The sequence below is a fragment of the Accipiter gentilis genome, chromosome 20, assembly GCF_929443795.1.
Source record: "Accipiter gentilis chromosome 20, bAccGen1.1, whole genome shotgun sequence".
Taxonomy (NCBI): domain Eukaryota; kingdom Metazoa; phylum Chordata; class Aves; order Accipitriformes; family Accipitridae; genus Astur; species Astur gentilis.
In genome coordinates, this window is record NC_064899.1 from 13733825 (window position 1) to 13760164 (window position 26340).

The following is a 26340-nucleotide window of genomic DNA, read 5'->3' on the forward strand; positions in this document are numbered from 1 at the left end:
ATGCTAAGCAACTAGTTAAAAAAACCCAACAGTGCAGCCAGTATAATTATCTTTTATCTCACATGAGTTCAAAAGGAGGGCTTTCCCACTGCCACTCTGTTTTCATAGCTGTCTGCTCCAGAACCATTTTGGCTGTTGGTGTTTTATGTGGAAAATTAAAGGGGGAACGACAGTCATAGCTTCCTAATGACATCTTGGGGTTATTTTATATGCTAAGTCATTCATATCTTTTACAATTTAAAAGCATGCTGACATCATACTCATAATAGTCATGCAGGACTGCCTGCATGTTTGCAAATAAAAGTTAGAATTCATGGCCATCTTTTTTTCTCATGCCAAAGATGATTAAACAATTCAGGTCCATTTTCTTCAAGCACGTTCTCTGTAAATAGAAATGCCTCTGTCTGTATCCATTAATTGCTAATAGACAAGAGTCCACAGACAACTATATGTTGCAAGCTTTTATTTATTATTTATTTACAAATTACAGTTGAAGAATCATAAAGATAATTGTTATGGGAAATTATTTTTTATCAGCTCTACATACATTTGCAAATAAAAGTAACATTTTAACTCTGCCTAGGGCCCCCTTGTAAAGAACAGTATTGAACTATTACACCTTCAGGTCAATAACATAACTTTTCTTGGTGCCACTTACTGCGTAAGTATTGCCTAGTTATCTTTTTCTGTCATGATGCTATGGCTTTTTGGCTTGTTGATACTCTACAAAATATATATATTTCATACACTCCAGCAGCTATCACTATAGCATACTTCATTACCTAATGAAGACTGAAGTCAGGCAATCTATTTTCATTATATCTGCAGCTGATGTTCGGTCAACCTGAAAAGTGAATCAGAAATATGCTAAAACAGGTTTGTATCATTTTACTACTTCGGTTATATCTCTGTGCGTGACTGTATCTTTGTGTGACTCTGATACAGGGTGTATTTCTTCTTTCACTCATGTGGAAGACCTATTGGTTTGTGGGTTGGGGTTTTTTTAAACCTAACAAGAAATTATATCAATTTAAACCACTTTAAGGACTTCAAAAAGCCAATCTGTACCATGAAGTATCTTTATATACAATTTTGAAGCAGTTTTAGGGAAGGACGTTGGTGCACCAATTAACTGCTGGATCTCATGAAATCGCACAACATGTAAGATCAGTCTACAAAATACCTGAAATACCTGAAAGTCCAACAAGCTCTGTATTTGAAATCAAGCCAGCATCCTGACCTGTTACAGCCAGGGTGTTCAGCTCTGGTTCTGTAGCACACAATGTCAGACATACCTGCTTGCACGAAGGTGACAAAGCAAAATCCACCAGCCCCGGAGGCATTTGACTTTGGACAAAAATGTCAACCTGCATCTCTTGGAAGCAAGTCATATCAGCAAAACAAAGCTAGCTCGTCACATTCTTAAGAGCCTAATTTAAAAATCACACTTAAACAGACATCCCAGTATTTACTTTTATTAGGTCTACTTATGGCGTTTGATGAAACATTTATTCCCTGTCCATGACAGGTTGTGTCATGTCTCGCTGTATCAGATAACGGTGCTATTCACAGCAATGGGGGCTTCATGCTGTGTGCCTTTCCAAGTGTTTAGCAGTGGACACCCACGATGAAGCAGCAGTTTACTTCCCGGTTCATGTGCAATATTACACTAGCAGAGTAGGTGTTCTCGGTAATGATTTCGGCAAGTGTAAGGTGCGGTCAGAGTTGGCTTTGCAGAAGAATGGGGAATGCAATCCTCAGTTGCTAGTACGTGAAATATGGCTCTCTTCATCAAAGTGATCCAATGCACATCTATTTCAAATCTGACATATAATTTAAACCTGTCTGTCTGCTGTTTCTGATTACAGTGCCATTCAGAATGGCTGGGTTTCAACACAGTAAGATGGCTGCAGTTGAAAGGGAAGTATTTCTTTTTCCACTTTCCATGAAGCAGTGGTCCCATGGATGTACTTCAGCCTACTAGAAAACAGGCCCTATTTATCTGAAACGGCTCAAGATAAAATACAGCCAGTTGGCATCACATGTCACATCTTTTCAAGCACAATATGTTTTAAAGAGAAAAGGCCAAATTCCTTCCCAGCGTAGCTCCATAGAAACCCATTGGTTTGATTCGGCAGGTAGCCAAATATAAACACTGTTATAAAAAAGATTCATTTGGAATCAAACATGGAAAACTTTTGAGTTAGGATGATATCTGAAAATATTTGCTCAGTGGAATTAAGACATTTGAAATACTTGGCTAGATTCACCTTAGGGTTTATACTAGTCCTAGTGTAAACTTCATGGTGGATCAGAGCCACGGATACCCACAGGACCATGCAAGCAATGCAGGGGAAAAGTGACGAAAGTCTACTTTGCTTCAGGGAGTTGTCTGCAGCTGGCCCCCGAAGTGGGACATGCTCACTGGGAAGCTGAAGTGACTAAGGTGAGCAGTGACCTAACATATATTGCCTTTCCTTCAGGACATGCCACCTTTCTGAACACACATGGAACTCAAGTGGGAATTAAAGCTGCAGAAATCAAAGTCCTTTCTCCACCAGCTTCCATCTACTAATAATTCCTCACTGAAGATAGGTTTCTTTAAAGGTCTGGGGTTTCTTTTTTTCCAGTTCATATTGGAATGATGCAATGGCGGGAGACACCCTAGGGTGTTACCACGCTTCAAGAGGTGACTTCAAGGCCAGCAACACTCCTTGCATGCAACACTGTCTTGCAGTATTGTCTCATACCATTGTTCTCTGTTGCTTAAATATTTAGAGAGGTCCATCGTGCTTTGTCATTGCAGTTCAGCCTTTTGGAGAGTATGGTAAACAGATCTCGAGTTCAGCACTTGACAGTGACTTGAAAACTCTTCACCCATGACTTGTCCAGACCAAGGCATTCAGCAGGACATACCAAATGCCTCTCACACATTTAGTAAATTATTCAGTGGTACCCCCCATAACGTATGATTTATTTGGATTCATTGCTGCTTCAAACTGTATTTTAGGAAGAATGACAAAACTGAACTCATGGAAACAGATCCTAATTTTTAGACCAATATAAACCACCAGGAGCTCCGTTAAAGGCAGAACTGCCAAAAATCAAGATCAGGTCTCTACGGTTCTTGGCATAGAGGAAGCCGCTCGAGTTTGGTTCTCATTAGTTATTTAGCACTTTTAGTATTTTTGTTGCTTCTGTTGCTTCATTCAACTAATTGCCAGGATCTTGAATTTTATTCCATGGAGACAAATGCTATACTACTTTTTCCAAGAACTGTTAAATCAGCAGGAGTTACTTGTATGCAGTGTTATAATAGCAGTTAAAGTAATATGATATTATGTGTTTACGCCTTGGTTAAAAATGTGTCAGTGGCCAAGCTATGTCAAAAGGATACTGTGATTCTTCAGTTGCCAATGAAAAAGTAATCATATGCTCCAATTTGTTTAAGCATTGTTCCCCACACACACACTCACCCACTCACAGGTCCTACTTATTAACTGCTGCCTTCTTTTTTGGCTGCCAGCAAATGAAAAGTAGAAATGCCTCCTCACGTTAGTGCCTATTTTAAACGCTTACTTGGCATAAGTATTTCTCATCTCTGTTTGCAGGCATTTGCACATCATAATGCACAAGGATAGCAAAAATCTCTGTGATAGCCAAAGCATGCTTTCAGGTCCAGGCCTTAACAAAAGTGTAGCAAGTTGTAAAAATGTGGACTGACCTTTAGCATTATGAATAAGAGCAAGCAATGTATGTGGCAGAGTAGCAGCCACATGTTCATTAGCTTTGACTTTAGGCTACTTGGCAGAGATGTGTCAAGTGTCTCATTCAGCTCTTTGCTGTTGTGCAAACAGCTGTGCTAAAATTTAAACTTCCATTATATAAAATTTTAACAGAAAACAGCATTCTCTTAAAGCAGGGCTGAAATCTCTGAGATCTGGCATAGGAATGGACTTTTCTCTATGGTTCAGAGGAACCCCTGAGTCACACAGCAGATGGATCCAGTTAGCCTCAATTAAAATTTGAGGAGAACATTGGACTGGTTTGGCAGAGAGAAGGGGGTGGAAGGGGTGGGAAGAGGGCCTTTAAGGAGAAAGCGTAGTAGTAAACCCTAGTGCAGAATCTCACAATACTGAAATGTATGTCTTGTTAATGAAATTAACTATCAAGAAAGAGAGATTCTGAACGTTGCACTAAGAGAAAGGTACTCCCCAGCTGCAAGCAGCATCAGGTAATATCCTGAGTTTAAAAAAGATAGACATTTCTTTCCATTTGCCTGGGGTTCTTCAGAGAGTATCCAAACTTTCATCAGATGAACAATTAAAGACATAAGCAGATAAATGGAGGCTAGCTCCTTAGAAGCATTGTAGAACAACCATCAAATCCCAGTTTGATTCTCTGGCAAAAGGCATTTCTGCTTCTAAAACACAGGAGCTTCTGTCTTCCTTGCTTACCTTCTGTGGATACAGGTAAGACATTTATTGCTGTGTTTAAACTCCCAGTTCCTAGTTACACCCCTTTGTTTAAATACAGTAACTTTAATCAGAAAAGGGGGAAGGAAGATTTATTGCTTGCTGCCTCTTTTCCATTCTGCAACTGAGGCCCTACTTCATCCCCCCCCCCCCCCCCCGCCCCCTGCAGTGCATTTGTTTCCATCCAATAAGTACTTTATTACATGTAGCATGACCTAGGTCTTGATGGGGCATTGCTTGCACACCGCCAGGCAGGTGTTAAAGCTCCTTTCATCATCTTAATGACACATAAGCATCTCTAGGACCTTCAGTGAGAACACCTACCTTGCAACAGAGAGACATCCCATTTATTTGGTAAGTGCAGTCCCTATTCCTGCCCATTTTCTCCTTGTGGATCCAGAGCACAGCACTTTTCTCCATCATTTCATCTTTGTTTCTCTTCCTCCATGCAGTTCCCCCATACCTGTAGGGTAAGATATCAAAGAAAAAGATGGGCTCAGTCCCTTCATTTCTGTTTCTAGCAACTCAACACAAGTAGCTCAGTGATTTAGCAGACACAAAGGCACAGTTGGCTTTGGGGACAGATATCTGCCACTTAAAGAGTCCCCTTAGGAGCTGGCTGTGTCTCTACTGGAACTATTGCAAAAGAAAAATGCATTTGTGTAACTGAGCAAGACACCGTGGGAGTTTGGTGCTCCGTCCAGGGTGTATGAGTTCACTAGCCTCATGGAGGAACAGCCTGGATTCCCCATCAACTGGGGCAGAAATAAGATTACAGATGCAGGTTAAGTTCTCTGCTGCTGCTTGGAGGAAGGGTGAGATTCAAGGTGAAGGGCTGATCAGACCACCACAGGTCCAGGGGAGGAGGCCTGGACTGTAAATAAGAGACTTTAAGGGTCTGTATTCATGGTGCATTAAGAAGGTGGGAGCTTGATAAGGTCTGTTGAATTTGAGCTGGCAAAATACGTTCCTTTATAACTCCCCTACCCCAGGCTGGTGCACTCATACTTTTCTGAAACAATTGTTGTTTACAGTAAAGTTTTCCATGCTTGGTCTTTCTCCAGAGGCAAATTTCATTGTCAGGTTTTAGCAGAAACCCTGCTGCTGCTGCTTGGGTGGGCACATGTAGGGAAGAAGGATCTTTTTAAAACATCTGAATTTTATCATGCAGTCAGAAAAAAAATGGCTGAAGTCTGGTACTTGGAATGAATGAAAGTCTTTGCTAATACCAAGCACAGCTGAGCTCTTGCAGGGCAATATGAAGTATATATTGCTTTAACCATTTGGTTAAGGTCAAGAATGAAGTGACTCAATGTCCTGGCTGGTTACAAAAATGCTGTTCCTCCATGCAGAACTGATTTGAATATTGAGCTATGGTTCAGTGTTGTTGATTTCAACATGTGATGAATCAACCCCACAGTTTAAGAGCAACCTCAATTGTCCAGAGAACTTGCAAGCCCTCCTGGCAGAGTTGTGCAAGACCAGAGGGTTAGTTTGTTTTGCTTTGTTTAATGGGGTTGTAACCTTGCCAAGCAAAGAGGCAGACTGCACATCAGTAAGGACAACTTTTTTCCAATTTTAGTGCTCTGCTGAGATCACAACAATCTTCAAGAGCAGATCTTTAAGTCTTTTTAAAAACTGCTTTTGGTAACGTGTCTCTTTGCGGTGTTGAATTACAGCAAAGCTTGCATTTCCAATACATACTCTCAGATAAATCAGGAATTTTACTTGAGGCTTGCTCTGCAACCTTGGAAAAGTAGTTTCACCTTTTTGTCTACCTCTGAGAGGACAAGAATTAGAAATGACCTGACAGCAAATACTATGTAAAGATAAGAAATTACTGTTGTTGTTATAGAAATATGGAACTGCGTGTGTTACTACAAATACCTGTTTTATTACTATTACCGAATTCGTAGTTGTGGAAAAGATCTGTAATGTAAGAGGAAATAGAGGACTGAAAGGAATAGTTTGTTTGACTGAAAAGGAAGAGAAATGTGTTAGACAATTAAGAACCCTCTTTATGGTCCCATCCAAGAAAAATATTCAATAAAGTTATATTGGTGGTAATATAGTGATCTTCCCGGTAGCAAAATTGGAGGTAATTCTGCTATCATTTCTCATTATTCTTGTTATCTACTACCACATAAGTAGCAATCCAGAAGTGCCCTGAGTCAGTTTGTACCCAAAGCGAACATCAGCATCCTTCTTGAAAGCATTCCAGCTGTAACCAGGGTCGTAAAACAAAACAGAAAGTTGACGGGTTTATTGTGGTGCACATTGCAATCAAGTAGTTATCTGTTGGATCATCTGCTTTTTATGATCCATGATGAGAAATATAGCTGTCATATGAGGAATAGATTTCTCATCATAAAACTTACCTCTGTAATTTCAGCACCTGAATAAGTGCTGCCTCAGGTGCTGATTGTGCTAGTAAACACTGTCTGAAGAGTGATTTCCCCATCTGTTTCTCCTCCTTCCATTTAAATGCACAGTTTGGCAACAAGTGTGCTTCTGCAGTTCCCTTTCCTTCAGCAGCTGCTGCTATTAAAGATCTCGTATGAGGAGGTTCTTGTTGGATAGCTGGTGAAGCAGGAGTTCACCTGGGGAAAGAAAAGCCTTTGCAAGGTATGTGAGTCAGTGTTTCTGGAGATCGCTAGTGAAGCAATCTCTCATGGGGAAGTTAACTCTCTGGTAGAGCAAATCGCTTCAAGTCACTGCTGCCATTGGAAGGGGCTGAATTCATGTAAGTCATTTAACTCACGATTCCAGTGTAATTAGTGAGAGGAAAGGTCCTAGTTTATGTAGATTTTATATCTCTGCGTTGGTTAAGCTCTTAACTTGGTATCTGGGTTAGATGGCTAAAATTACAGCTTTCAAACCTCTCCTGCCATATTTAGGTACAGCATTTTCTTGATGGGAGAAAACAAGATACACATTGAGGGCATAGATCAAAACATTAGGTCCCCAGAAAGCTGCAACGGTTTCAGCACTATCCGTAAGGCTTCTGGTATAAATTGCATGGATGTTAAAAGCAAGGAAACCTCTTCGTCTAACGTGATGATTGAACCACAGGAACAAATTTTCCTCTCGGATTTGTCTTGCTGACCCCCTACATTAGGGAGAGGTTATACGTTTCAGCGTGCTGACAGACACTATTACATACTGTGCTTTACTCACCCCTGTTCCGCTGGCCTCCAATAGTCCTGTGCGCCTCTGAATCCCTCTGCCTTTGGCACTTCTGCTGGTGAGGCTCCCAGCTGGGGGTGTGGTTTAGCTAAAATGGGTGCTTTTCACCAAAAGAATAAATTATTCCTATACTACTGTCTGAAAAGGGTGGATCTGGAGCCAATTTAGTGAGCATAAGTTACAATTGACTTTGGAAGTAATAACTTATGCTTTGAGCTTCCTTAGATGTATAGCCAAGGAGCTGTCTGACTGCATGTGTTTTTACACATCTTTCAGCTAAATTCGAAATCCAAGTGCAAAACTTAATGTGCGGAGATATCTTGGAGAATTGTGACCTTCCTGGAAAGACTTTGGGTCCATAAACTAGCCACAGGGTCTCCTGGTTTCATACACACACACACACACACACACCCCACATATGGCACGTTAGTAAATAGTAAGTGGAGTTTATTATATCTTAATTAATGAATCTTAGTATAATTTGCCCCAGTCTTGGCAAGCAAACTCTGCTGGAAAGCTGATTAGTGGAGGGAGCCAACTTAAGTGAACACCCTCTCCAGAGATGTGACCAAAAATTGAAGTGTTTATATTCATACATGTGAAAGGTAGAAAAGCCTTAGGAAAGCAGAAGATGGGGATTGCACTCAGCTGGGGAATAGGAAGGCAAGGCGGGGAGCCTTTAAGGAGGTGGGGAGGAAGGTAATGGTGAAAAAGGAAAAAAAGTGTAGTAGAAAAACATCAAAGGGAAGATTAAAAGAATCATGAACTGCAGATACCGAGAATGTCCGAGGACACTCGGTCCGAGGAGGAACCAAGCTGGATACGCATCCTATGTTACCTGTTGGTGCCAAGAAAAAAGATCTTAAAGCAAACCCTGAAGTTAAGGAGAGAATCTGCTGCTGAGTTTAGTGGTCTTTACGTCAAGCTAGTGGAAAGGACTAAATCAAGGAGATATATAAAGAGCAGGAATAATGGCAGATGCAGACAGTTCATTTCTTCCTACTGTTAAATTTGTGAGTTTCACCTGGTGGGATGCTACCAGCAGTGACGATGAACATCACAAAGCTTGGCTCTGTTTAGCCCACTCAGTCACTGCTTGGCCAGGCTCCTGTTGATTTCAGTGGGAGTTTGCATGACAACATGCAAGTCCCTTGTCCCCAGAAATGGGAATTCCCCGCCAAAGTAGTCTGTCAGATAGCTTAAGCAGGTGTATTGAATTGCTGACATACTTTTAGTACACTGGTTAGCACCTCCGATGCGGTTAACTGAACAATTTCAATCTTGAATATAGAAAGCAAAGCACTTAGATTTGTGGGAAGAAGAGCTTTATTTCAGAGAGGTGCTGAAGTTTGTATGAAAATACATAACTTAAGGCACACACCTGAGCAAAAATTACCCAGTGAGAACAAGAACCCTCTCTAAATGTGCTTTTAATGCGCTCATTTGAATGTGTTAAATATTATGTATGTTGCTGCACTTACTTTTCTTCTTACACAGACAGGCACGAGTCTTCCCTACGTTGTACTTTGTCTAATTCATACCCATGCAAAACACAGACCAAGTAGGAGTAAATTGAGTTGGTTGCACCTTTTGGTTAGATACGTGAATAACTACTCTGGATGTAAAGCAGCTGAAAACAAAGCTCTTTTTACCTAATATTTGCATGTCCGCTTACATAAAGGATCACACATTTCACGCAGGTCCTACACAATAATAATTGCAGATGGAAAATGTCCCGTTACTCATGTAGCTGGTCATTTTTGTATGCAATTACCAGAATTGCATGCTCAGTTCCAGTAACCATGTGCACAAAAATAGCCTGCGAGAACCTGCTTAGGATTGTTAATAACATGGTCCAAAGTCTCAGTCTTTATTCCTGTGTTGTTTTATGCTGTTTTTGTAAGAGAACTGAGCTAGGAATGAGTTTGGTTGTTGACTATTTGAGCAAAAAGAGGCATACACCTACATGTACTGCTGGGGCTGCAGGGCTGAAGAATTTCTGCATTGACCTGCATACGGTTTAAATACTGAACTTGGTAGAATGAGCTCATGGGCCAGAAGAGAGATACTGCACCCGGTGACCAGCTGTAGTGCATGGTTCAAATAAGCAGCAAGCTGCTTCTGAAATTTTGCATTTAAAATGCAGGCATCTTGACCTAGCAGTGTCATAGTGAGGCGTAAGTCTTTGCCATAAGCAATTCAAAATCAGCCTGCAGTAGTTCAGAGAACACTTAATTGGCATTTCTCTTTTTTGCATATCACTGTTCTCATCAGGACTAATACACGGGTTTTTCGGGCCTCTACAAACTTCTTTGCCTTAAAGGACTCATGAAGGAAATAATTAAAAAGTACACAGAGGAAAACTGTCTGAGCAGAAGGGGCAGAAATCCAAGGTGGTTTAGGGAGGTGCCCCAAACACTCTTTTGGATGATTATTAATTTTTTTCTTACTATTATTTTATGACGCTGTTTATGTTTAATTACTCATGTTTTCCTAACCTGTGTGACAGGCATAATTTGAAGAGCAATAGTAATGATCAAGCCGTGGAAGTGCCAGCTGCTGCCTACGTGCTCAAGCAAGCATAGAGCAGGCAGTGTCAGGAGACAGTGCCGTCTCTCTTGATTAGATCTGAACTTCTTTTTCATGTTGATGAAAATGATTCTGACTGTTATTATTTAAATATAAATTATGCCAAAAGATGCTATGAAAAGTCAGAGCTCTCTCAGTTCACTGCCTGTATGGAACAGTAAGCTCATGGGACTTTACTGCACTGTATGCTGTTAAAATATATACTGTTTTAGTTTAAAAAGATACAATTGGTTTATTTGGGTCTTCTTAGTGTAAACTGACAGACAGCCCATCTAGATTAACATGGGTTGTTGGTTTTTTTAATATCGGTGAACAATTTCAGTCTCTATGTTTTCAAATCAAACCTCAGTACCACAGAAGTAGCAGTTCTGCCATATGCTGTGTGCTAGTGTATTGTGAAGCTCATTTAGAAGCTGTAGTATCATTTTGCTTTGGGTTTTTCTGGTTACTAAAGCTTTTGGTTGTTTCATGTTTCAGCTGTGCTACTACAGTGAGACGTTGTGGGTAGCACTGTTGAACAGGTCGTAGTACATCATCAGAACATGAGGTCTTTTCTGATACTTTTCTACTAGTAAGTGGAGGTTTAATTATTAATTTCTGGATAGCTTGGCAAAAGTTCATAAAGTGTTGAGCAGCTTTTGTGATAAGTTTGAATGCTTTTACATTTCCTTTTTTTAAAAAAAAAAATGCATGAGACAATGCCCTTCTAAAAAGTTTTGATGAAGTCTGATGTCTTTTGGAGTGAAAATTAAATCAGGGGAAAAGGAAATCATTCTACTGTAGGCTGCAGCATCAGTGCACTGCAGGATCCTTCCTTGCAAATGAAGGAGTGAATCCCTGCCTGAACAACAGTGAAGTGAAATACATTTTTGTTTGTTCTGTATTGCCAACCTTTGCAGTCCTGTAATTAATATCATATTATCCTTTTGTTTTGTTTTGTTTTCATAAAGCAGAAAGTTCTGGGATCCTGTGATTATACAAATCTCAACTTTTTTACATGTGAAGTTTTTGCTCTGATCTTTTATATGTAGAGAAAAACTTTGAACAGATTAAAATTAAGTCTTTAGTGCACAGAATACAAACCAATAAACTCATGAGTTCTGTTACTCCCAAGTCAATAACAGGGGCCTGGAGGGGAAAAGTTGAGCAAGTGATGATTATTTTTTAATAATACTAGGGTGAGAACTTGATTTTTGTGTCAAAAAATCAATAAAAGAAAATCCAGGGGCAGAAATAGAAGTGAAACTTTAGACAAACAAGAAATATGTGGTTCGATAAGTCACCTGCTGCATCAAGGTGCTGTATGTCCACTTATCCTTGAAGCAGTTTTCTACTGAGGGGCTGCTCACTACACATCAATGGCAAGGACTTACTCAGGGCAAATGATGCCAGATGCACTGTGATGTGAATGCTTCGGCTGTTTTATCTGTAGTGAGCTATATATCAGAGGGAAGTGGTGGGATACAGCCTGGGTTCTCTCCTTGCTCCTCCCTCGCATTCCAAGGTGTTGGTCAAGTCCCTAAATCGTCCCGCCTCCCAGCTTTGTAAAACGGCAAAGACAGTGCTTTCTTGCCATTGTAATGTCATTACTATTGCTTAATTATACAAAATCTGTATCTTTCTTCTCTGGTGGTCCTTCATAGTCATTGTAGCGCTGCTGTGAAGCGGTTCTATTTTGCCTAAATGGTATTAAATCTAGTTGAAGTCTTGCTCAGGTTACAAGTGGAATGAAGCTGCCAAGATGTTTATCTAGCTTTCTTCAGCTGCTTTTTAGACTCTCGGTAGATACATGACAGTTCTGTCATTCATGGCTTTATGTGTTCATACATATTGCCCATTGCATTGGAATACATCAAACAAAGTAAACCAAGCCATAAGGTTTATTGGTGACCTGCACGGGAAAAGAGATGCAAGCTGTAGATGAATTCTAACGGAATATTCCAGGAGGTGATATTTGACTTTGATGGATATTCAGAGAAAGGGCTGCCATTCCTGTGTTCGTGCAACATATGATGAGACCCTTACCTGACATCTCTGCCCTGCCAAAACATGAATGAAAAATAGGATTGCTTGTCTGAGGAACAGCTCTGTCTTTCATATCGAAACTTGGCGATAGAGGATTCCTGTGTGAATGGTCTCAAGAGACACTTTCCTTGTAAAGGAATCAAGTGATGGATGAGGCATCTTGCATTTTAAACATTATGCAGGTGAAAGCATTGGAGTATTCTAGGCCCACGCCTACTGCTGTGTATATGTCTGAGTAGTTTGCTTGCTTTTTAATTCTGGAACTAAAGGAGGTTTGGTAAGTAGGGCAGGACCATTAGAAAATGCTAGCTGTTTTCCTTCTGTAATGCTCTTTCATATTTGACTGCTGCAGGGTGAAATAAGGAAGAATTTTTGGTAACAGATCAAAAATTCCTTTCTTGTTTAATTGAAAGTGTTTAAGAGAAGAAGGTCATTGAGAGGACAGATTTCAAGAAGTGGTATTTGCATTTGGTGATGCTTTGGAAAGAAATAGAGCATATTATGCACGCTTTTAAAGTATATATGGTGAACGCACTGCCAAATCTGCGGAATTTTATAGGCAGCTACTGTGAACAGTACTAGCAGTAAATGAATCTGCTTTTTATCCCTACTGAAACTGGTGCTGTAAGCTTTAGAAGACCTTTTTGCTTTTTTAGAACTTATTTCAACATAGTTTCAGCCCTTTCAGCAAACCTCTGCTGTGTTAGTGGTAATATAAATTGTCTCCCAAGCCCTGCAATATTCTACACAAAATTCAGAACCAGAGTGAAAAGAAAGCTGGCACTTCTGCGATGTGATGGAGTACCACTGGAAAAGAAAAAGAACCAAGTCTGTGAGATACATAGAGAATACCTGGGAAAAAAATGGAGAAATATTCAAGTGAGAGGATCACTAGAGCAGAAACAAAATTTCAGTGCGAGGGGATGTGTTTTGAGGGTGAAGGATAGATGGGGAAGTAAGATTATGTTTGTGAGGAACAGAATGATGCTCAAAAGATAAACAGGAGGAGCTTGGGTGAAAAAGATTGGGAGAGACATTAAATTAGGAAAGAAAAATGTCTTACAATAAAAAGAGATAAATGGGATTTTACAGGAAAATAAATTAGCCAAAACATGGGAAAGATTTAAACAACAAGGAAAGTGAGAGAAATTAAATACCAAGGAAGGGGAAGGATGGAAGAGAACAAAATACGGATCTTTAAAAGAAAATAAAATAGTTGTATTAATTTTATTGATTTCTTGGAAGATTTTGTGGTGGGTTGGATGTCTGCTCTGAGAGAAAGTGAAAGATAGAATAGGAAAAACTATGGTGGTATTTTTTTTTCAGGCTTTCCTGTGCAGGAAATGTAATAGGAAGTTATTTTAATTAACCAAGATCAGAGAACATGCAACAACAAACTACCAAGAATGGTGTGGAAAATCCGGTTATTTTTCCAGTCAGACCAGAAGAACCTGTGGCCATTGACCAGCAGGAGCCTAAGGGTCAGATTATTAAGCAGCAGGATCGGTGAACTGAATGGCTATTGGAATCTGTGCGTCTTTAAATACACACCAACCATTTTACATTACAAAAAAAATCTTGAATGCCACGTAGCTGATATTTGTAGCCATTCCTTAATTGCTTTGCAGTCTGTTTTGTCTACCTAATCAACACAAAAAGTGGACTTGTTTGATTTCATTTGCAAACGTGAAACCAATCGATTTTACGGAGATATGCTGCTTGTTGAGCAGTATTTTTCCATCAAGACAGTCAGGTTACACTGGCCAGCAAAAAATGATGACGCAGAAGAGCCAGAACAGTGAGAGCCTTGGACAGACAGAGGGGATTGTCTTCTGCAGTGTTTTGGAGGTTGTCAGGTGGAATGCACCCCTTGGTTCGGTGTAGCCATGACGCTGAGTGTGCTGGGAGGGCTTCGTCCTCTCAACGGCTGTGAGATGCTGTGCCAATACTCAGTCCGCATCCCTAACACATTTGCAAGGGGCGGTGAGACAAGAAAGCCGGGAGCACAGTGCCCTTATTTGTAGCAATAGCATGCTTTTCATCTAGAAAGGAAATCTTCAGCTGGCTACCTTGCCTGGACTTAGCAGTGACCAGTGTTTTATCTTAGCAGTCTTGCTTGAACACACTTGCAGAATAGAAGTAAGTTTGTTTATGGGCAGGAAATGCATAAGCCTTTTAATGGATAAAGCGTGAGTTTGAAACATTAAATGTGACCTGCTTTGTTGTATGCCAGTACCTGCAAAGGGTTATTCTTTGTAGTGTCCTACTTGGACTCAAGCACTAAAGCTTTCATCAAAGTAGATCTGATTATTTTGCACATGGTTTTCCTGAAAGGATGTTATGATTTTCTAGATGTTTGGTGGCTGGTGATAAATTAGGCTTTTATGATGTCATGTGAAAGGCCACTGCTTGGACTTCCTTCTCTATCAGGCACGCTGGAGAATACATTTGGGACGTACTCAGAATCAGAAATTATCCTACCTTGTTTTATTTTAACCCTTTTGTGGACCATCGCTTGCTTTGTAATTAAAGGTGTTCAGGCAAGGATAGCCTCACGTTTGCAGACAGGAGCCCCATGGTATCCCATCCTGAGTCCCCTCCATATACTGTGTTTGAAATGTTTTGGTTTTTTTTTCCTTGGGTAACAAAGCCTCAGCTCATGAGCTCCCTTTAAACCTTTCACAGCTTAAATTCTTTCTGTATATTGTGTCTTGAAAAGGGTTTTCAAATCAGATGGGGGCTTTAGTGAGAAATTGGAATGCGGGGGTGGGGGAGAGGTGATGCGTCCCATAAATTAGGTCAGGTTTATGACCGTGTAGAGGGTGGCTGCTTCTAAAAAAGCAGCCAGCAGTAAAAGGCAGTACGTAACTGCTTTGTCCAGAGAAGTGGCAGCTCCCTTCTTCGTCCCCCGTACTGCAGGGAGGGAGTATTTTACAACTCTTTTTCAAACAATGAGAAATGACTAGCCATCCTCCATGATAACTCTGTTGTACTAGTTAAGCCATAGCAGGGAGGAAGACGGGAAGGGAGAAGTGTCCATCCCCTCTCTGTCCTTCCCCCCCCCCCCCCCCCCCCCAGTCTTACCACAAGCTTCAGGGAGACAGAGGTTCGTGTATCAATATAAAAGGTAAGGAAGGGAGCGTCATCTCTCCTGCCCAACCTGAGTCACAGCCAAGCCTTCAGAGTAGTGAGATGTGCACTGAACACAGAGCAAAGACAGCTATTTCTGTTACAGGTGGTTAGAATTTTCCGATGACATGCTCTTTAGATGAAAAATGACATTTTGAGTAAATTAATATTTTTATTAGGGCAAATATAACAGCACACCCTTCCAAAAAAAAAAATGTAGTATCATTCTGATGTTAACATAACAAATGCCTTCATTTTTTCAGAGATGTGAATATCCATAGAGGTAGTAAAATCACCAGAAGCAATGCATCCAGTCCAAAATAAAGAATTCATCCTATGGAGTAGTAATATCCCACTAATCGTCTACCTGCATTCATCAAATTGCTGCTTCATGCTCTGAAGGTAGATAGATATCTATAGGTAGAATACAAGATCACTGTCGTAATGGTTATTGTTTTGTTGCTTATCATGTGGTATTTGACTATATTAACATTTCCAATGTAAGTTGTTATAAATGAAGTATTTTTTAGTGGAAGAAGAGAAGAAACTGAGTAGCCTTGCAGCATGGATTTCTGGGGTTATCAGTTTTCCTATTCACCTTGACATGTCAGTCAGTGAAGACAGCTAACCCTAGGGGCCATATTCCATTTCCAGTGAGAAATGCAGCCATTGCTGCACAATAAACCCCACTGAAATCAAACAGCTTCACAGAGTGATTTCCTGATGTTTGCAGAAAACGTGAAGAGTAGGGAGCAATGAGAAAAATAAGGAGTGGTTTAAAAAAATCGTGAGAATTGCATTGAATAATTTTAAAAGGTACCATGCCCTTGCCTAAATAATACATACTGTGTGGCAATAAACCCACGTACGATGAAAACATGATTATCTTACTCTTCGCCTCCACAAAATTGTTGTCGGAGTAGAGAACAGGCCGTGGTGAAGCAAGAAGCAAACACATTTACGAGTGAACAAAAGCAGGCCTCGGAGGTACCAGTGAAAAGAGAAGGAACCTGTTGTTTTCCTGTACTGCAGCTGATCTCCACCTGTATGAAAGAGATTCATCCCTCCCAGGATCTTGGGTTTTAGTGATGTGAAGGTGACACAGGGGCATCCTCTCCACCATCTGGCCAGGGAGCCTGAAGAAACGTGCTTGCATACAACCTCCACAAAACCTCTGCTGCAAAGAGAAAATGCACAATTGCCTCCAACCCCTGTGGTGCAAAATCCAGGTTATTCAGACACCTCTTTATGCACAGGTTAGCTTGAAGCGTGCAAGGGTCGGCTCGCACATCATTTCCTATCAGCAGCCAGGCTGCAGGGCAGTGACGGCCAACGCGAGCGGTACCACCTTCAACCAGCATTCGCGAAGAGCAATTCTGTTTTGTTAGAAGAGTTGGAAAAGCTTAGTCTGGTTCATAATAACATATAGCATTTAAGTATTAGTTTGCATTTTAGCAAACGTGCTGAAGATTTTTAGCCGTAATGTGTGCGGTTGGATGACTAGGTATGCCATATCAGAAAGTAAGTGGATATGTGTCCAGCGCTAACACCTGAACTATCATAATTATGGTCTGTACATGGCAAATGGAGCGGGTTTGCTCTTTTTCCTCTCCTCCAGAAGTTCCCTGCTTTTTCAGCAGAGGCACTCCAGTAAACCAGAAAGGATCTCGCCATTCGGAAGCCTCTTTGGCGTCTTGCAGAGCCGTGAGCTGAGGCTGCAATTACACTTGCATCCAAGCTGGGAAACGCCTTCCAGGTCTTCCCAGGAGCGCAGAATTGGGCCTCGGGGCAAACTGAGAGGGAGGGAAGCACCCGCCTCACCGCAGCCAGCTGCAGGAATTTTGCTGTTTGCAGCAGCGGGGCTTTCCCTGCTGTGGGGGGGACACCCTTCAGCCTGCCTCATGCGTGGGCTCCTGAAAAGCACCCGTGGCCCAACTTGCTGCGGGATGCCCTGGCGCGGTGCTACGCCAATTCCTCTGCGGGACGGCTCCTGATGAGCGAGCTCAGCCCCGGATCCAAAGCGAGTGAAATTCAGCACTGGCTTCAGGGATATCGGGCTGTAATTCGGGAGGAATTTTATCCGGCTCGAGGGACGGCACTGGCCAAGACGTTTTCTCAGGCTTCACTTGGCAAATGGACAGATCTGAGTAATGCTCAGCCCCGCGAGGGGCTCTCGTGCCTGCAGCTCCGCTGGCGCTTGCACCGTGGCTGAGGTCTGCACGTGTTCTCCTCCCAGCGACGGGCAAGCTGCGGCCTCGCGTCAATTAACCGGGCTACCACCTTCGTCAAAGCGATCAGGGTCCGGCGTCGAGGGTCCCGAGGGACCCTGGGCCGGCTCTCCCTGCTTCGCCGTTTTTATCTGCGGTGTCGGTGGGGCTGCCAGGGCCGGCGCTGAGTGAACCCATTTCCCCGGAGCGGAGCATTGTTCCCGGCCTCCGGCCGCCGCGTGGCCCCGCTGATGGACAATACCGCCCGTCCCCGACTTCCTGAGCAGACCAGACAGCTCGCTGTTTTCTTCGCGTCTCTTATCGCCCCCTGATACCGAAAGAGAGGTCTGGCTTCAGCTTCGGCTTGGGCTGATAGGCAGCAGCGAAGTGGAAAAGGCACAGGAGAGGGAGGGGAAGAGGCGGAGGAGGAGGAGGGAGAGAAGCTCCATTACTGTTATTATCGCCCTAATGTTTATTGCCGCTCGGAGTTCATTTGCCTTAACCCTTTGGAAGCTGGGCAAATTAAAGATTATCAAACCGATAAGATAAAGCCGCTGTTCTAACGCCCCTGGTTCCTGGCAGAAAAGCGAAGGCTGTGCTCAGGTTTTATTGATGGTGCAGCCTGCATTGACGCCTGCAGTACAGTGGAATCCCAAGATAAGACCTTACCCTAAGGATGCCCGACGCTCACAGCCTGCCGAGGCCCGTCAGATGTGCAGGGACTCAGTGCCGCGCAGAATCTGCCCTTTCCTCGAGTCGTTCTTCCCCCTCCCCTTCCCCCTCGACATGGTTTTAGTAAAATGGAGCTTTCTGAATAGGGAAGGGATTTGCATAGGAAAACACGCTAGGGGAAAAAAACATTATGCCTCTTATTTTAAATGGCATTTAGTTATACGTGTGTTTCAGCCTATTGGTTGCTTTTGCCTTTTCCTGTGGTTCTTTGCAAACAATACTGTCTTTTTGCAAAAGACTGCTGACCCAAGAGTGGAAAGTAGTCTGTTCATGCTGCATTAAAACAAATTTAGATCAGGAACCAAATTCACTGGCATTCTTCTATTCCCTTGGTACTCTAACTGCTCCACAACTTTGCTTTTCTAAGAACAGTGGAAAGAAATAATGAAAACTGTGCGACGACACATTACGGCTCCTCTTAAATTCCTGAAGATGTTTACTGTGTTCCTTGTTAGGCTTGGGCTTTGCTCATTGAGATGTTTTATCTTCAATCTCCTCACATTTACGTGGAGATAGGAGTCTCTTGCTTTATAATTACACTGGGTTTTTCCCTGTTACTATAGAAATTATAACAAACAGTGCCCTTCGCAAAGAAATCAAGCCAGTGCTCTCTGCCTCATGGATTGCCAGAAGCACTTACAGAGCAGTGCGCAGCAGACGCAGGGCTTATTACGGTGACTCCTCCTGGGGTTTGTCCCGAGCTTAGCTGAACTTTGCATTGAATTTTGCGCCAGCAAGGTGCACGTTTACAGGCTCTACAGCTCTGATTTAGCGAGATCTTCCTACTTTTCTTAACGGTGTGCACAAGGAATAGCTCGGCTGAAGTCACAGAAACTGCTCTCAGTGTCGCATCTGGGTTAAGACACAAGGTCCCCAGGCCTGGTGGCAAATGCAGGAGAACACTAGGGACCGGGGGATAAGGGTGATGGTAGAAGAACTGCCTAGTGAGCGACGCACGCGGTCTCCTGCCTGTTTGCAACAAACACCCTAACGAGGCTGTCCTCCGAGCAATGGGCTGCAGCAGATACCCATACGTGCTGTGGGGCTGATGTTACTACTGAGATGTGCTACGTGAACCCTCATTAAAAACTGCTATGAAAAATGCTCCAAAAAGTGCACAAAAGGGGAGACTGTTTCATAAGATAAAGTTTGATGTATACATTACTGAGCTATAACTTTTTAGCAGGGCCTGTTGCGATAGGACAAGGAATAATGGTTTTAAACTAAAAGGGGGGAGATTCAGACTAGATACAAGTGCTTTTTTACGATGAGTGGTGAAACACTGGCACAGGCTGCCCAGAGAGGTGGTCGATGCCCCATCCCTGGAAACATTCAAGGTCAGGTTGGATGGGGCTTTGAGCAACCTGGTCTAGTTGAAGATGTCCCTGCTCATTGCAGGGGGGGTTGGACTAGATCACCTTTAAAGGTCCCTTCCAACCCAAACTATTCTGTGATTCTATGATATTGGTGAAAACAGAAAACTTCAAGCTAACGTTGTCTAATTAAGTAGCTATGTTTATTAATTTTTCTTTTAATGGGATGAGTTAAAGCTGAAAGGCGATGGTTTTAACAAGGAAATAAGGAAAATAAAACGCAAGCAGGGTTTGCAGGAAACTTTGGCCCCTAGACTCTTGAAATCCTTCCTGACAAAGCTTCTCGAGCAAAAAAAGTACAAGACCAAACACGCAAGCCAGAGCCTCCACCGAGCTGGGTTTGTGCTCTTTGCTTATGGGAGCTCTGATGTAACAAATCATCTTCCAAGCGGTCGTGCTGATTGTGAACGTAACCCTGGCCGCTTTTCAGACACAGTAAAACTGTTGTGTGCTTAGATCAAGCCTGTTTATTTTTAGAGGTAAAGCCTTGTCTCTGCTGCAGCGAGCAGAGCTGGGCATAATTCCATCACAGGTGTTTTACTGAAGACTTGATCTCAGTTTTATTCTGGTGTAAGAGAGAGCAAAAACTGGCGCTCGGCGCTGGCTTCAGTGAAGGCACGTTTTTAAAGGGAATCAGCTGAGCTGTAGTAATAAAGGAAGCCTTGGCCTTCTTTCAGGCCATGCTATCTCCTTTTTCTCACATTGTCTTGAGGCTTTAAATTTTCAGTTGAAGTTAATTGAATGAGACAGTGATACATTGCACAGTGAAACCAGATCAATCACTGCGCGAGTCAAAATAGGAGTTGCAATGACACTCAGAACAAGAGCTTGGGAAATGTGATATTTACATTAAAATATTTTACATTTTTGTCTCATGGGTTTAAAACCAAATTTAAAAACGCCTTACTGCATTGCATAACAAATTTCTCTCTGCCTATCTGTATGTATTTTTGTGTGTGTGCATTTGGACAATAAAGCTGAATAATCATAAAATCAGATTTAGTAAAAATGGGTTCTTTTCTACAGTTACACAGCCTCGTTTACAGAAAAGGTAAAACAGAAAAACTCTCATTGGATAAACTCATTCTTTTCTCCGAGAGGCAGTCATATGACAGTGAGGTGCATATAAAGCATTAGGAGAGTTTACTCTCAGATTAAGTGGCAACAGGGAATTTGACTGCTGTCTTTTCCATCTTCCTTCCCTTTAAATATTTACTTGGATGCTGTTTCCAACTCTTAGCTTGCAGGTAGAACTTGTCATTACTATTCACTTATGTTAACTGTATTTGCATGGAAAGTAAGGGCTTGTTCCTCCCAAAATGGAAAACTAAGAGCAAAGACTTAATTTTATGTTCGTGATCGGAGTACTGTAAGAACAGCAGAGAGCCTGTCAGTATTTTCAGGTTTGCAGACTCTCAGCTCAATATCTAAGTCCTCGGGGTTTTCACGAAGTCAAAGGGCTTTGTTTTCCTGTCACTATGTAAAGCACAACACCACAGAAAAAGTTATCCTGCAGGAATACAAAACATGAAGTGGTATCATTTCATCAGGTGCTTTTCCATCCGGAGTAGGGATACTGAGCAGTTTAAATTCAGCAGCACCAGCTGGTTTTGGAGAACACCCCGCAAAAAAAATCCAGCTTTTCTCCAGTGGAACCTCACCTCCTCTTTCTTTGCTTTCTGATCTGGTTGTATCTCCAGAAAGTGAAGCCCTGACACTGAAAAATCAATACACTTTAATGATCAGCATGCCGGAGGGTTTTTTGGGTTGTGGGGTTTTTGTGGATTTTTTTCCTTTTGGAAGCCTGACAGATGGATCTCTGGTTTCAGTGAAAGACTTAAATAATATAAACAAGCAGTCATTCTGTTCCAAGAGAAGCTTTTTTTAATATTCTTATTTTATTGTAATTACCTTATTGTTTTCATATTATGAGCTACTTGTAGAAAAATACAGGAAACATGACTGCAATACAATCCTTTAATCAGGCATAGCTTTGTTCCAGTCATCATTTCCATTCAGTGTTGAAACTTTGACTAATAAGAATACAATCAAACCTGGAATTTAGATGTAATATGGTGTTAACATTATGGTTTCATCTGATCTCTGCACCTAGTAACTTCTGTAAGAGAACATTTTAATAAGTGCCTAGGAGACATTTTGTCCATAATGCTATTTCCAAGTGAATCTATCTACAAAGTAGTGTTCCTCAAAAGTACACAAACTTCTTCAGGAGAGCCATTTAAAATCTTTTAACCTAAGTCAGCTGGGGAATTTGTATTATCATATATATTAAATCTTTTTTCTTTTTCTTTTTCTTTTTTTTTTTTTTTTTTGCTCACAGATTATGCCAGAATACCTTTACTGCATCATTGTCAAAACATGTGAAGTTTTAAAGGAAAAATACGGGGGGGTTAATACTTAAATGGGCACTAGTTGTTTGTGTTATCTCCATGTATAATCCAGCATTGCAAATAACTTCACTTCAACTGATCTGCAACCTCCCTCCAACCTTATTTTGGCCTATTCAGCAGCTGAGTGTTTATGTTTTTGAATGAAGGGCTGGAATTAGGTAAAGTATTTTTTTAGATAAACTGTTTTAACAAAAAGCATTTGTCCAAGAAAGTTAAAAGACTGCTCCCAAGCTGTTCAAAAGCAGAATGCAGCTACATACAGCAGGCGATGGCAATTCATTCTGCTCTTACCGGTCCATTTTTTTTAAATGAGAAGCCAGTATCCTAGATAAGGCTCGGTTTCAAAGGATGTTTTGGATATAAAGATCGTGGATGTAAGATTATTTCTTACACAGCATTTATAAAAATGAAACTCTAAGTTTTATGATATGGCTTTTATGACTTAAAACTAGGTGGTATTAAAACACTTCCAGCTAATGGCTTGAATTAGGACTGAATAAAAGGTACCTGGTTTTATACTGAAATTATTATTTTAAGAAGGATTTCCTTGTTTCCAGGCACATATATACACATGTATATAATGTAAATTAAACCAAACTCCAGATAAAAGGTGTACCTCCATGAGCACATTAGGGTCTGATCCAAATTTTATCAAAGTTAGTGGGCGCCTTTCCCATTTGAAACCAGATTTTGCAAGATTTTTTCCATATTCACATGACCCTCCAGGGGATGCCTCAAGTTGACGCGGTTTTGCATGACTTGGCCTCAAATGTCTGCTGCAGTTTCTAAAAGCCCATTATAGGGCTGCAGTAGGAAATCATTTGGTCTAATTTAAGGAAATCACGGCATTTTTTATTTTCATATCATTTTGTTCTGATCCGTCTGTTTACTCTTTTCTGAAGGCAGGCTGAAATGTTTTTAGCCTAAAGACTGAACTAGTAAAAACGCTGCCTGGAATAGTCTCCGCAGACGTGTTTGTTCCACATCCCCTTCTTCGGTGCAGTATTTCCTTTGGTGGATTTCCTCTGCTCCTGGAAGCGAGCTGTCTAGCTTTCTGGAGCACAATTATGAAGAAGAATTTCCTACATTTTACTGCACAGGATGAGGTGATTTTGGAAGTTAACATGACCTGAACCACACATGCACAAAAGATAGCATCTGAAAAATGTAGTGTGCGGGCAGTAGTTAAAAAAACTACAGCCAGAAAATGCTCGTTAGCTCCACCGCCGGTCGGAGAGTGGAAGAGGGAGAAGAAAGGCAGTCCGCGCATTTTTCTGGACAGCCTGCTGTGTTACCACCATAAAGTCAAATGCAAGAGCAGAATTCAGCCTTAGCCTTGTTGTTCCGTAACAAAGTTGGGTTTGTTTGGTTTTCTTTAAGCCTAGACAGATATAATTTTAGTATTTACTGCTACAGAGAAACGAAGCTTGTGAGGAGAGATGAGATATTTTATTAAATCGACACACACGGTTGGAGAAAGCTAACTATTTAAACACAGTATTTAAATTTTAAAAGGAAGATGCCGTCACTTTTTTCATTCGGTTAGAAATGCAGTCAAAAGAGCTGTTTTCTTTGTTTAATTTCGTTACGCTATTTTTGATGACTGGTTCTGGGATTGTTTTGGTGTGGTAGCATTTTTAAGAATACTTGAACAGTGAGGTGAATATGACCAAAGTCTTGGTTTCCGTAATGGTTTCGAGATAACTTCTTTTCATTTATGAGATATTAAGACTTTTCTCTCCATGTGGATGCTCAAAATACTATAGAAAAAAAGATGTAGGAGTTCAAAAGCTGGATGTTTACTACTGTTGCATGTGGTTACCCATATTCATAACAGTCTTTCAGCATCATCTGTCTGTGATCACGTTTTTATTTGAAAGACACTAGTTGTCATGTTTGCTCTGTGATTTACATTATTTATACAAATGGGGGAAAAAAGAATTTGAAACAGCTCATTCAATAGCATGACTAAGACATATGACAACTTCTCATAAAACGTTCACCATTATACGGCCGTAAGGCTGGAGTTCAAACCCCGCGCGCACACAAAAACAAAGAATAACTCTTTCGGCCTGAAATAGCCTGGTGAAAGGATGCTGCCTCCTGGTGATTTATAGGCATATGAGCTTCCACTAAAATTACATCTTAAAGAGAAATATTTTGTCCTCGGAAGAGTCCGACGGTGGCCCCGGCCACGCTCGGCTCGCAGGGAAGCACGAGCAACGGAGAGGCCATCGAGGTGGGGACGGTGGACGCTTCTCACAGCACCTCTCTCTTCTTTTCCGCAGGATTTTCTGCAAGGGGACTGTACCAAAGCCAGACAAAAGCTGAACTGGAAGCCGAGAGTCACGTTTGATGTGAGTGGCCCTTCTGGCGTGCTTTGTACCCGACAGGGAGGGGAAGGGAGGGGGGAACCTCTGTGTGGCGTGACTCGGGCACATAGAGAAATCCCATTTTCGGTGACCCTGCCCGGGTTCTTGCTTTGAAGACAGCAGCCACCATGGCAGCGACGGGCACCCCCGGTGCACAGCACCGCACCGACACACGCGCCGGGGCTGCGGCCAGGGCCGTGGCGGAAAGAGCCCAGCAAAGCCCCGTCCCCTCCTTGTCCTGCTGCGGGGGGCCGGGGGGGGCTCGTCGTGCTCCAGGGCGCTCCCGACGTGCTGCCCGTTCGTTCGTCCCCTGCGCTGGGGCCCTCATCTGCCTCTCTCCCTCCTTGCAGGAGCTGGTGAGGGAGATGGTGGATGCCGACGTGGAGCTCATGAAGAACAACCCCAACGCCTGAGCCCCGGCTGGGCCCGGCAGACGCCGCGGGACCCGTGCCGGGGGTGCGCCCCATGGCCAGCACTGCCAAGAGCTGCTGGGGCGGGGGTGGGCGGCCACCCCTCCCCGGGACGGTTTTATTGCTGGCCTGCCTGTGCGTTAAAGCCTGGGTTTATTCCCCCCCTCCACCTTCCACGCCCTCCCGGTGCCTCTCACCCTACACATCATCCCAGGGTCAGCCCTGCCTGGGCTAACTCTGGCTCCTGCCATTAATTGGGGCTGGGTCACCTCCCCCCCCCAATACTGTACCTGAAGTACTGATCGGCCAGCAAGCCCACTGATTTTGATTTTTTAATTAAAACTCATCTTTCTATTGCCTAGGACCTCCAGCGCATTTTTAGTACTTTCTCCCATTTGAAAAACAAAAGCGTCCCCTGTCCCGCACCTCCCCTCTCCTCCAGCAAGAACAGCAGCAAACCTCTGGCACTAACGTGGGCTCGCCATCCCTCCGGCCCTTGCTCCACGGTTTCCCCTCTTCTGCCTTTCCTGAACACTCCTTGTTTTTCTTTCCTGCAGCCTTACCTCCACCCCAGCAGCCCGTTTCCACCACTTGAACTCTGTGAAAGTTTGGATAACTTGATATAACTTGCAGTGAAATCGCCTTTTGACCATGCCGAATTAATTCCTAATTGCTGGAATCGCTTTCAAACCGGTCAGAAGGGGCTCGTAAGCGTTCTTCAGATCTTCATTTCAGAGTGTGCGTGAGTCACAGAAAGCCTTTTCGTCCAGCACCTTCCCGATCTGGGGGTTTAGGGTGTTTTGGTTTTCGGTGTCCCCCCCAGAATCAACCCATTCCCCTTCCATCCTCTTCCTGCTTACTATAATTAGACCTCGGACGGGAGCTTGAACCATCTCAAAAGATGACTTAAGAAATAAAAACAAAATAAATAAAAAAGCTTAAAAAAAAAAAAAAATAGAAACTTCAAGGTGAGTAAATATTTTTGCACTTTTCGTGCCAAGGTACCCGGGTTATCCAGAGGTCGTCGAGCCCATACATTTCCCGTTGGTTTAGGATCTTCCACCCACCAATTACTCCCATCGTTTTAGCTTTATGCCTCGAAATGAGCGGGGGAGGGGGGGGGGGGAAGATAGACCTCTGAGCGCACCTCTTGCTTTTTTCACTTTGTGTTGGAGGGGGGGACACCCCTGTAAAAGGGAGGGCGATGGGCTGGGGGGGGAACTGGGGGCCGTTTTGCCATGGAAGCGGTGCGGGGGGTACGACGGGAGGGGGGTCCCCTGCGTGGAGGGCTTTTGGTGCGCCTGGAGTGAAAGGCGGGCAGCGGAAAACGTGGGGCGCGGAGGGGCGCGGAGGGGCGCGGAGCGGTGCGCGCCCGGAGCAGCCGCTTCCTCCGGGGCTGTCCCCACGGGAGCCCGGCCGCTGCTCGGGATC

General features: G+C 42.7%; 1 protein-coding gene across 1 annotated transcript in view; it reads left to right on the forward strand.

Annotated features, from left to right (window-relative positions):
• GMDS (GDP-mannose 4,6-dehydratase) overlaps window positions 1-25832 on the forward strand; it is a 428755-nt gene extending 402923 nt beyond the window's left edge. The window contains exons 10-11 of the mRNA XM_049823990.1: window positions 24416-24484; window positions 24850-25832. Of these exons, the coding sequence (XP_049679947.1) occupies window positions 24416-24484; window positions 24850-24912 (132 nt within the window). The 3' untranslated portion in view covers window positions 24913-25832. The remainder of the gene's footprint in view (window positions 1-24415; window positions 24485-24849) is intronic.
• Window positions 25833-26340: the final 508 nt, after the last annotated feature.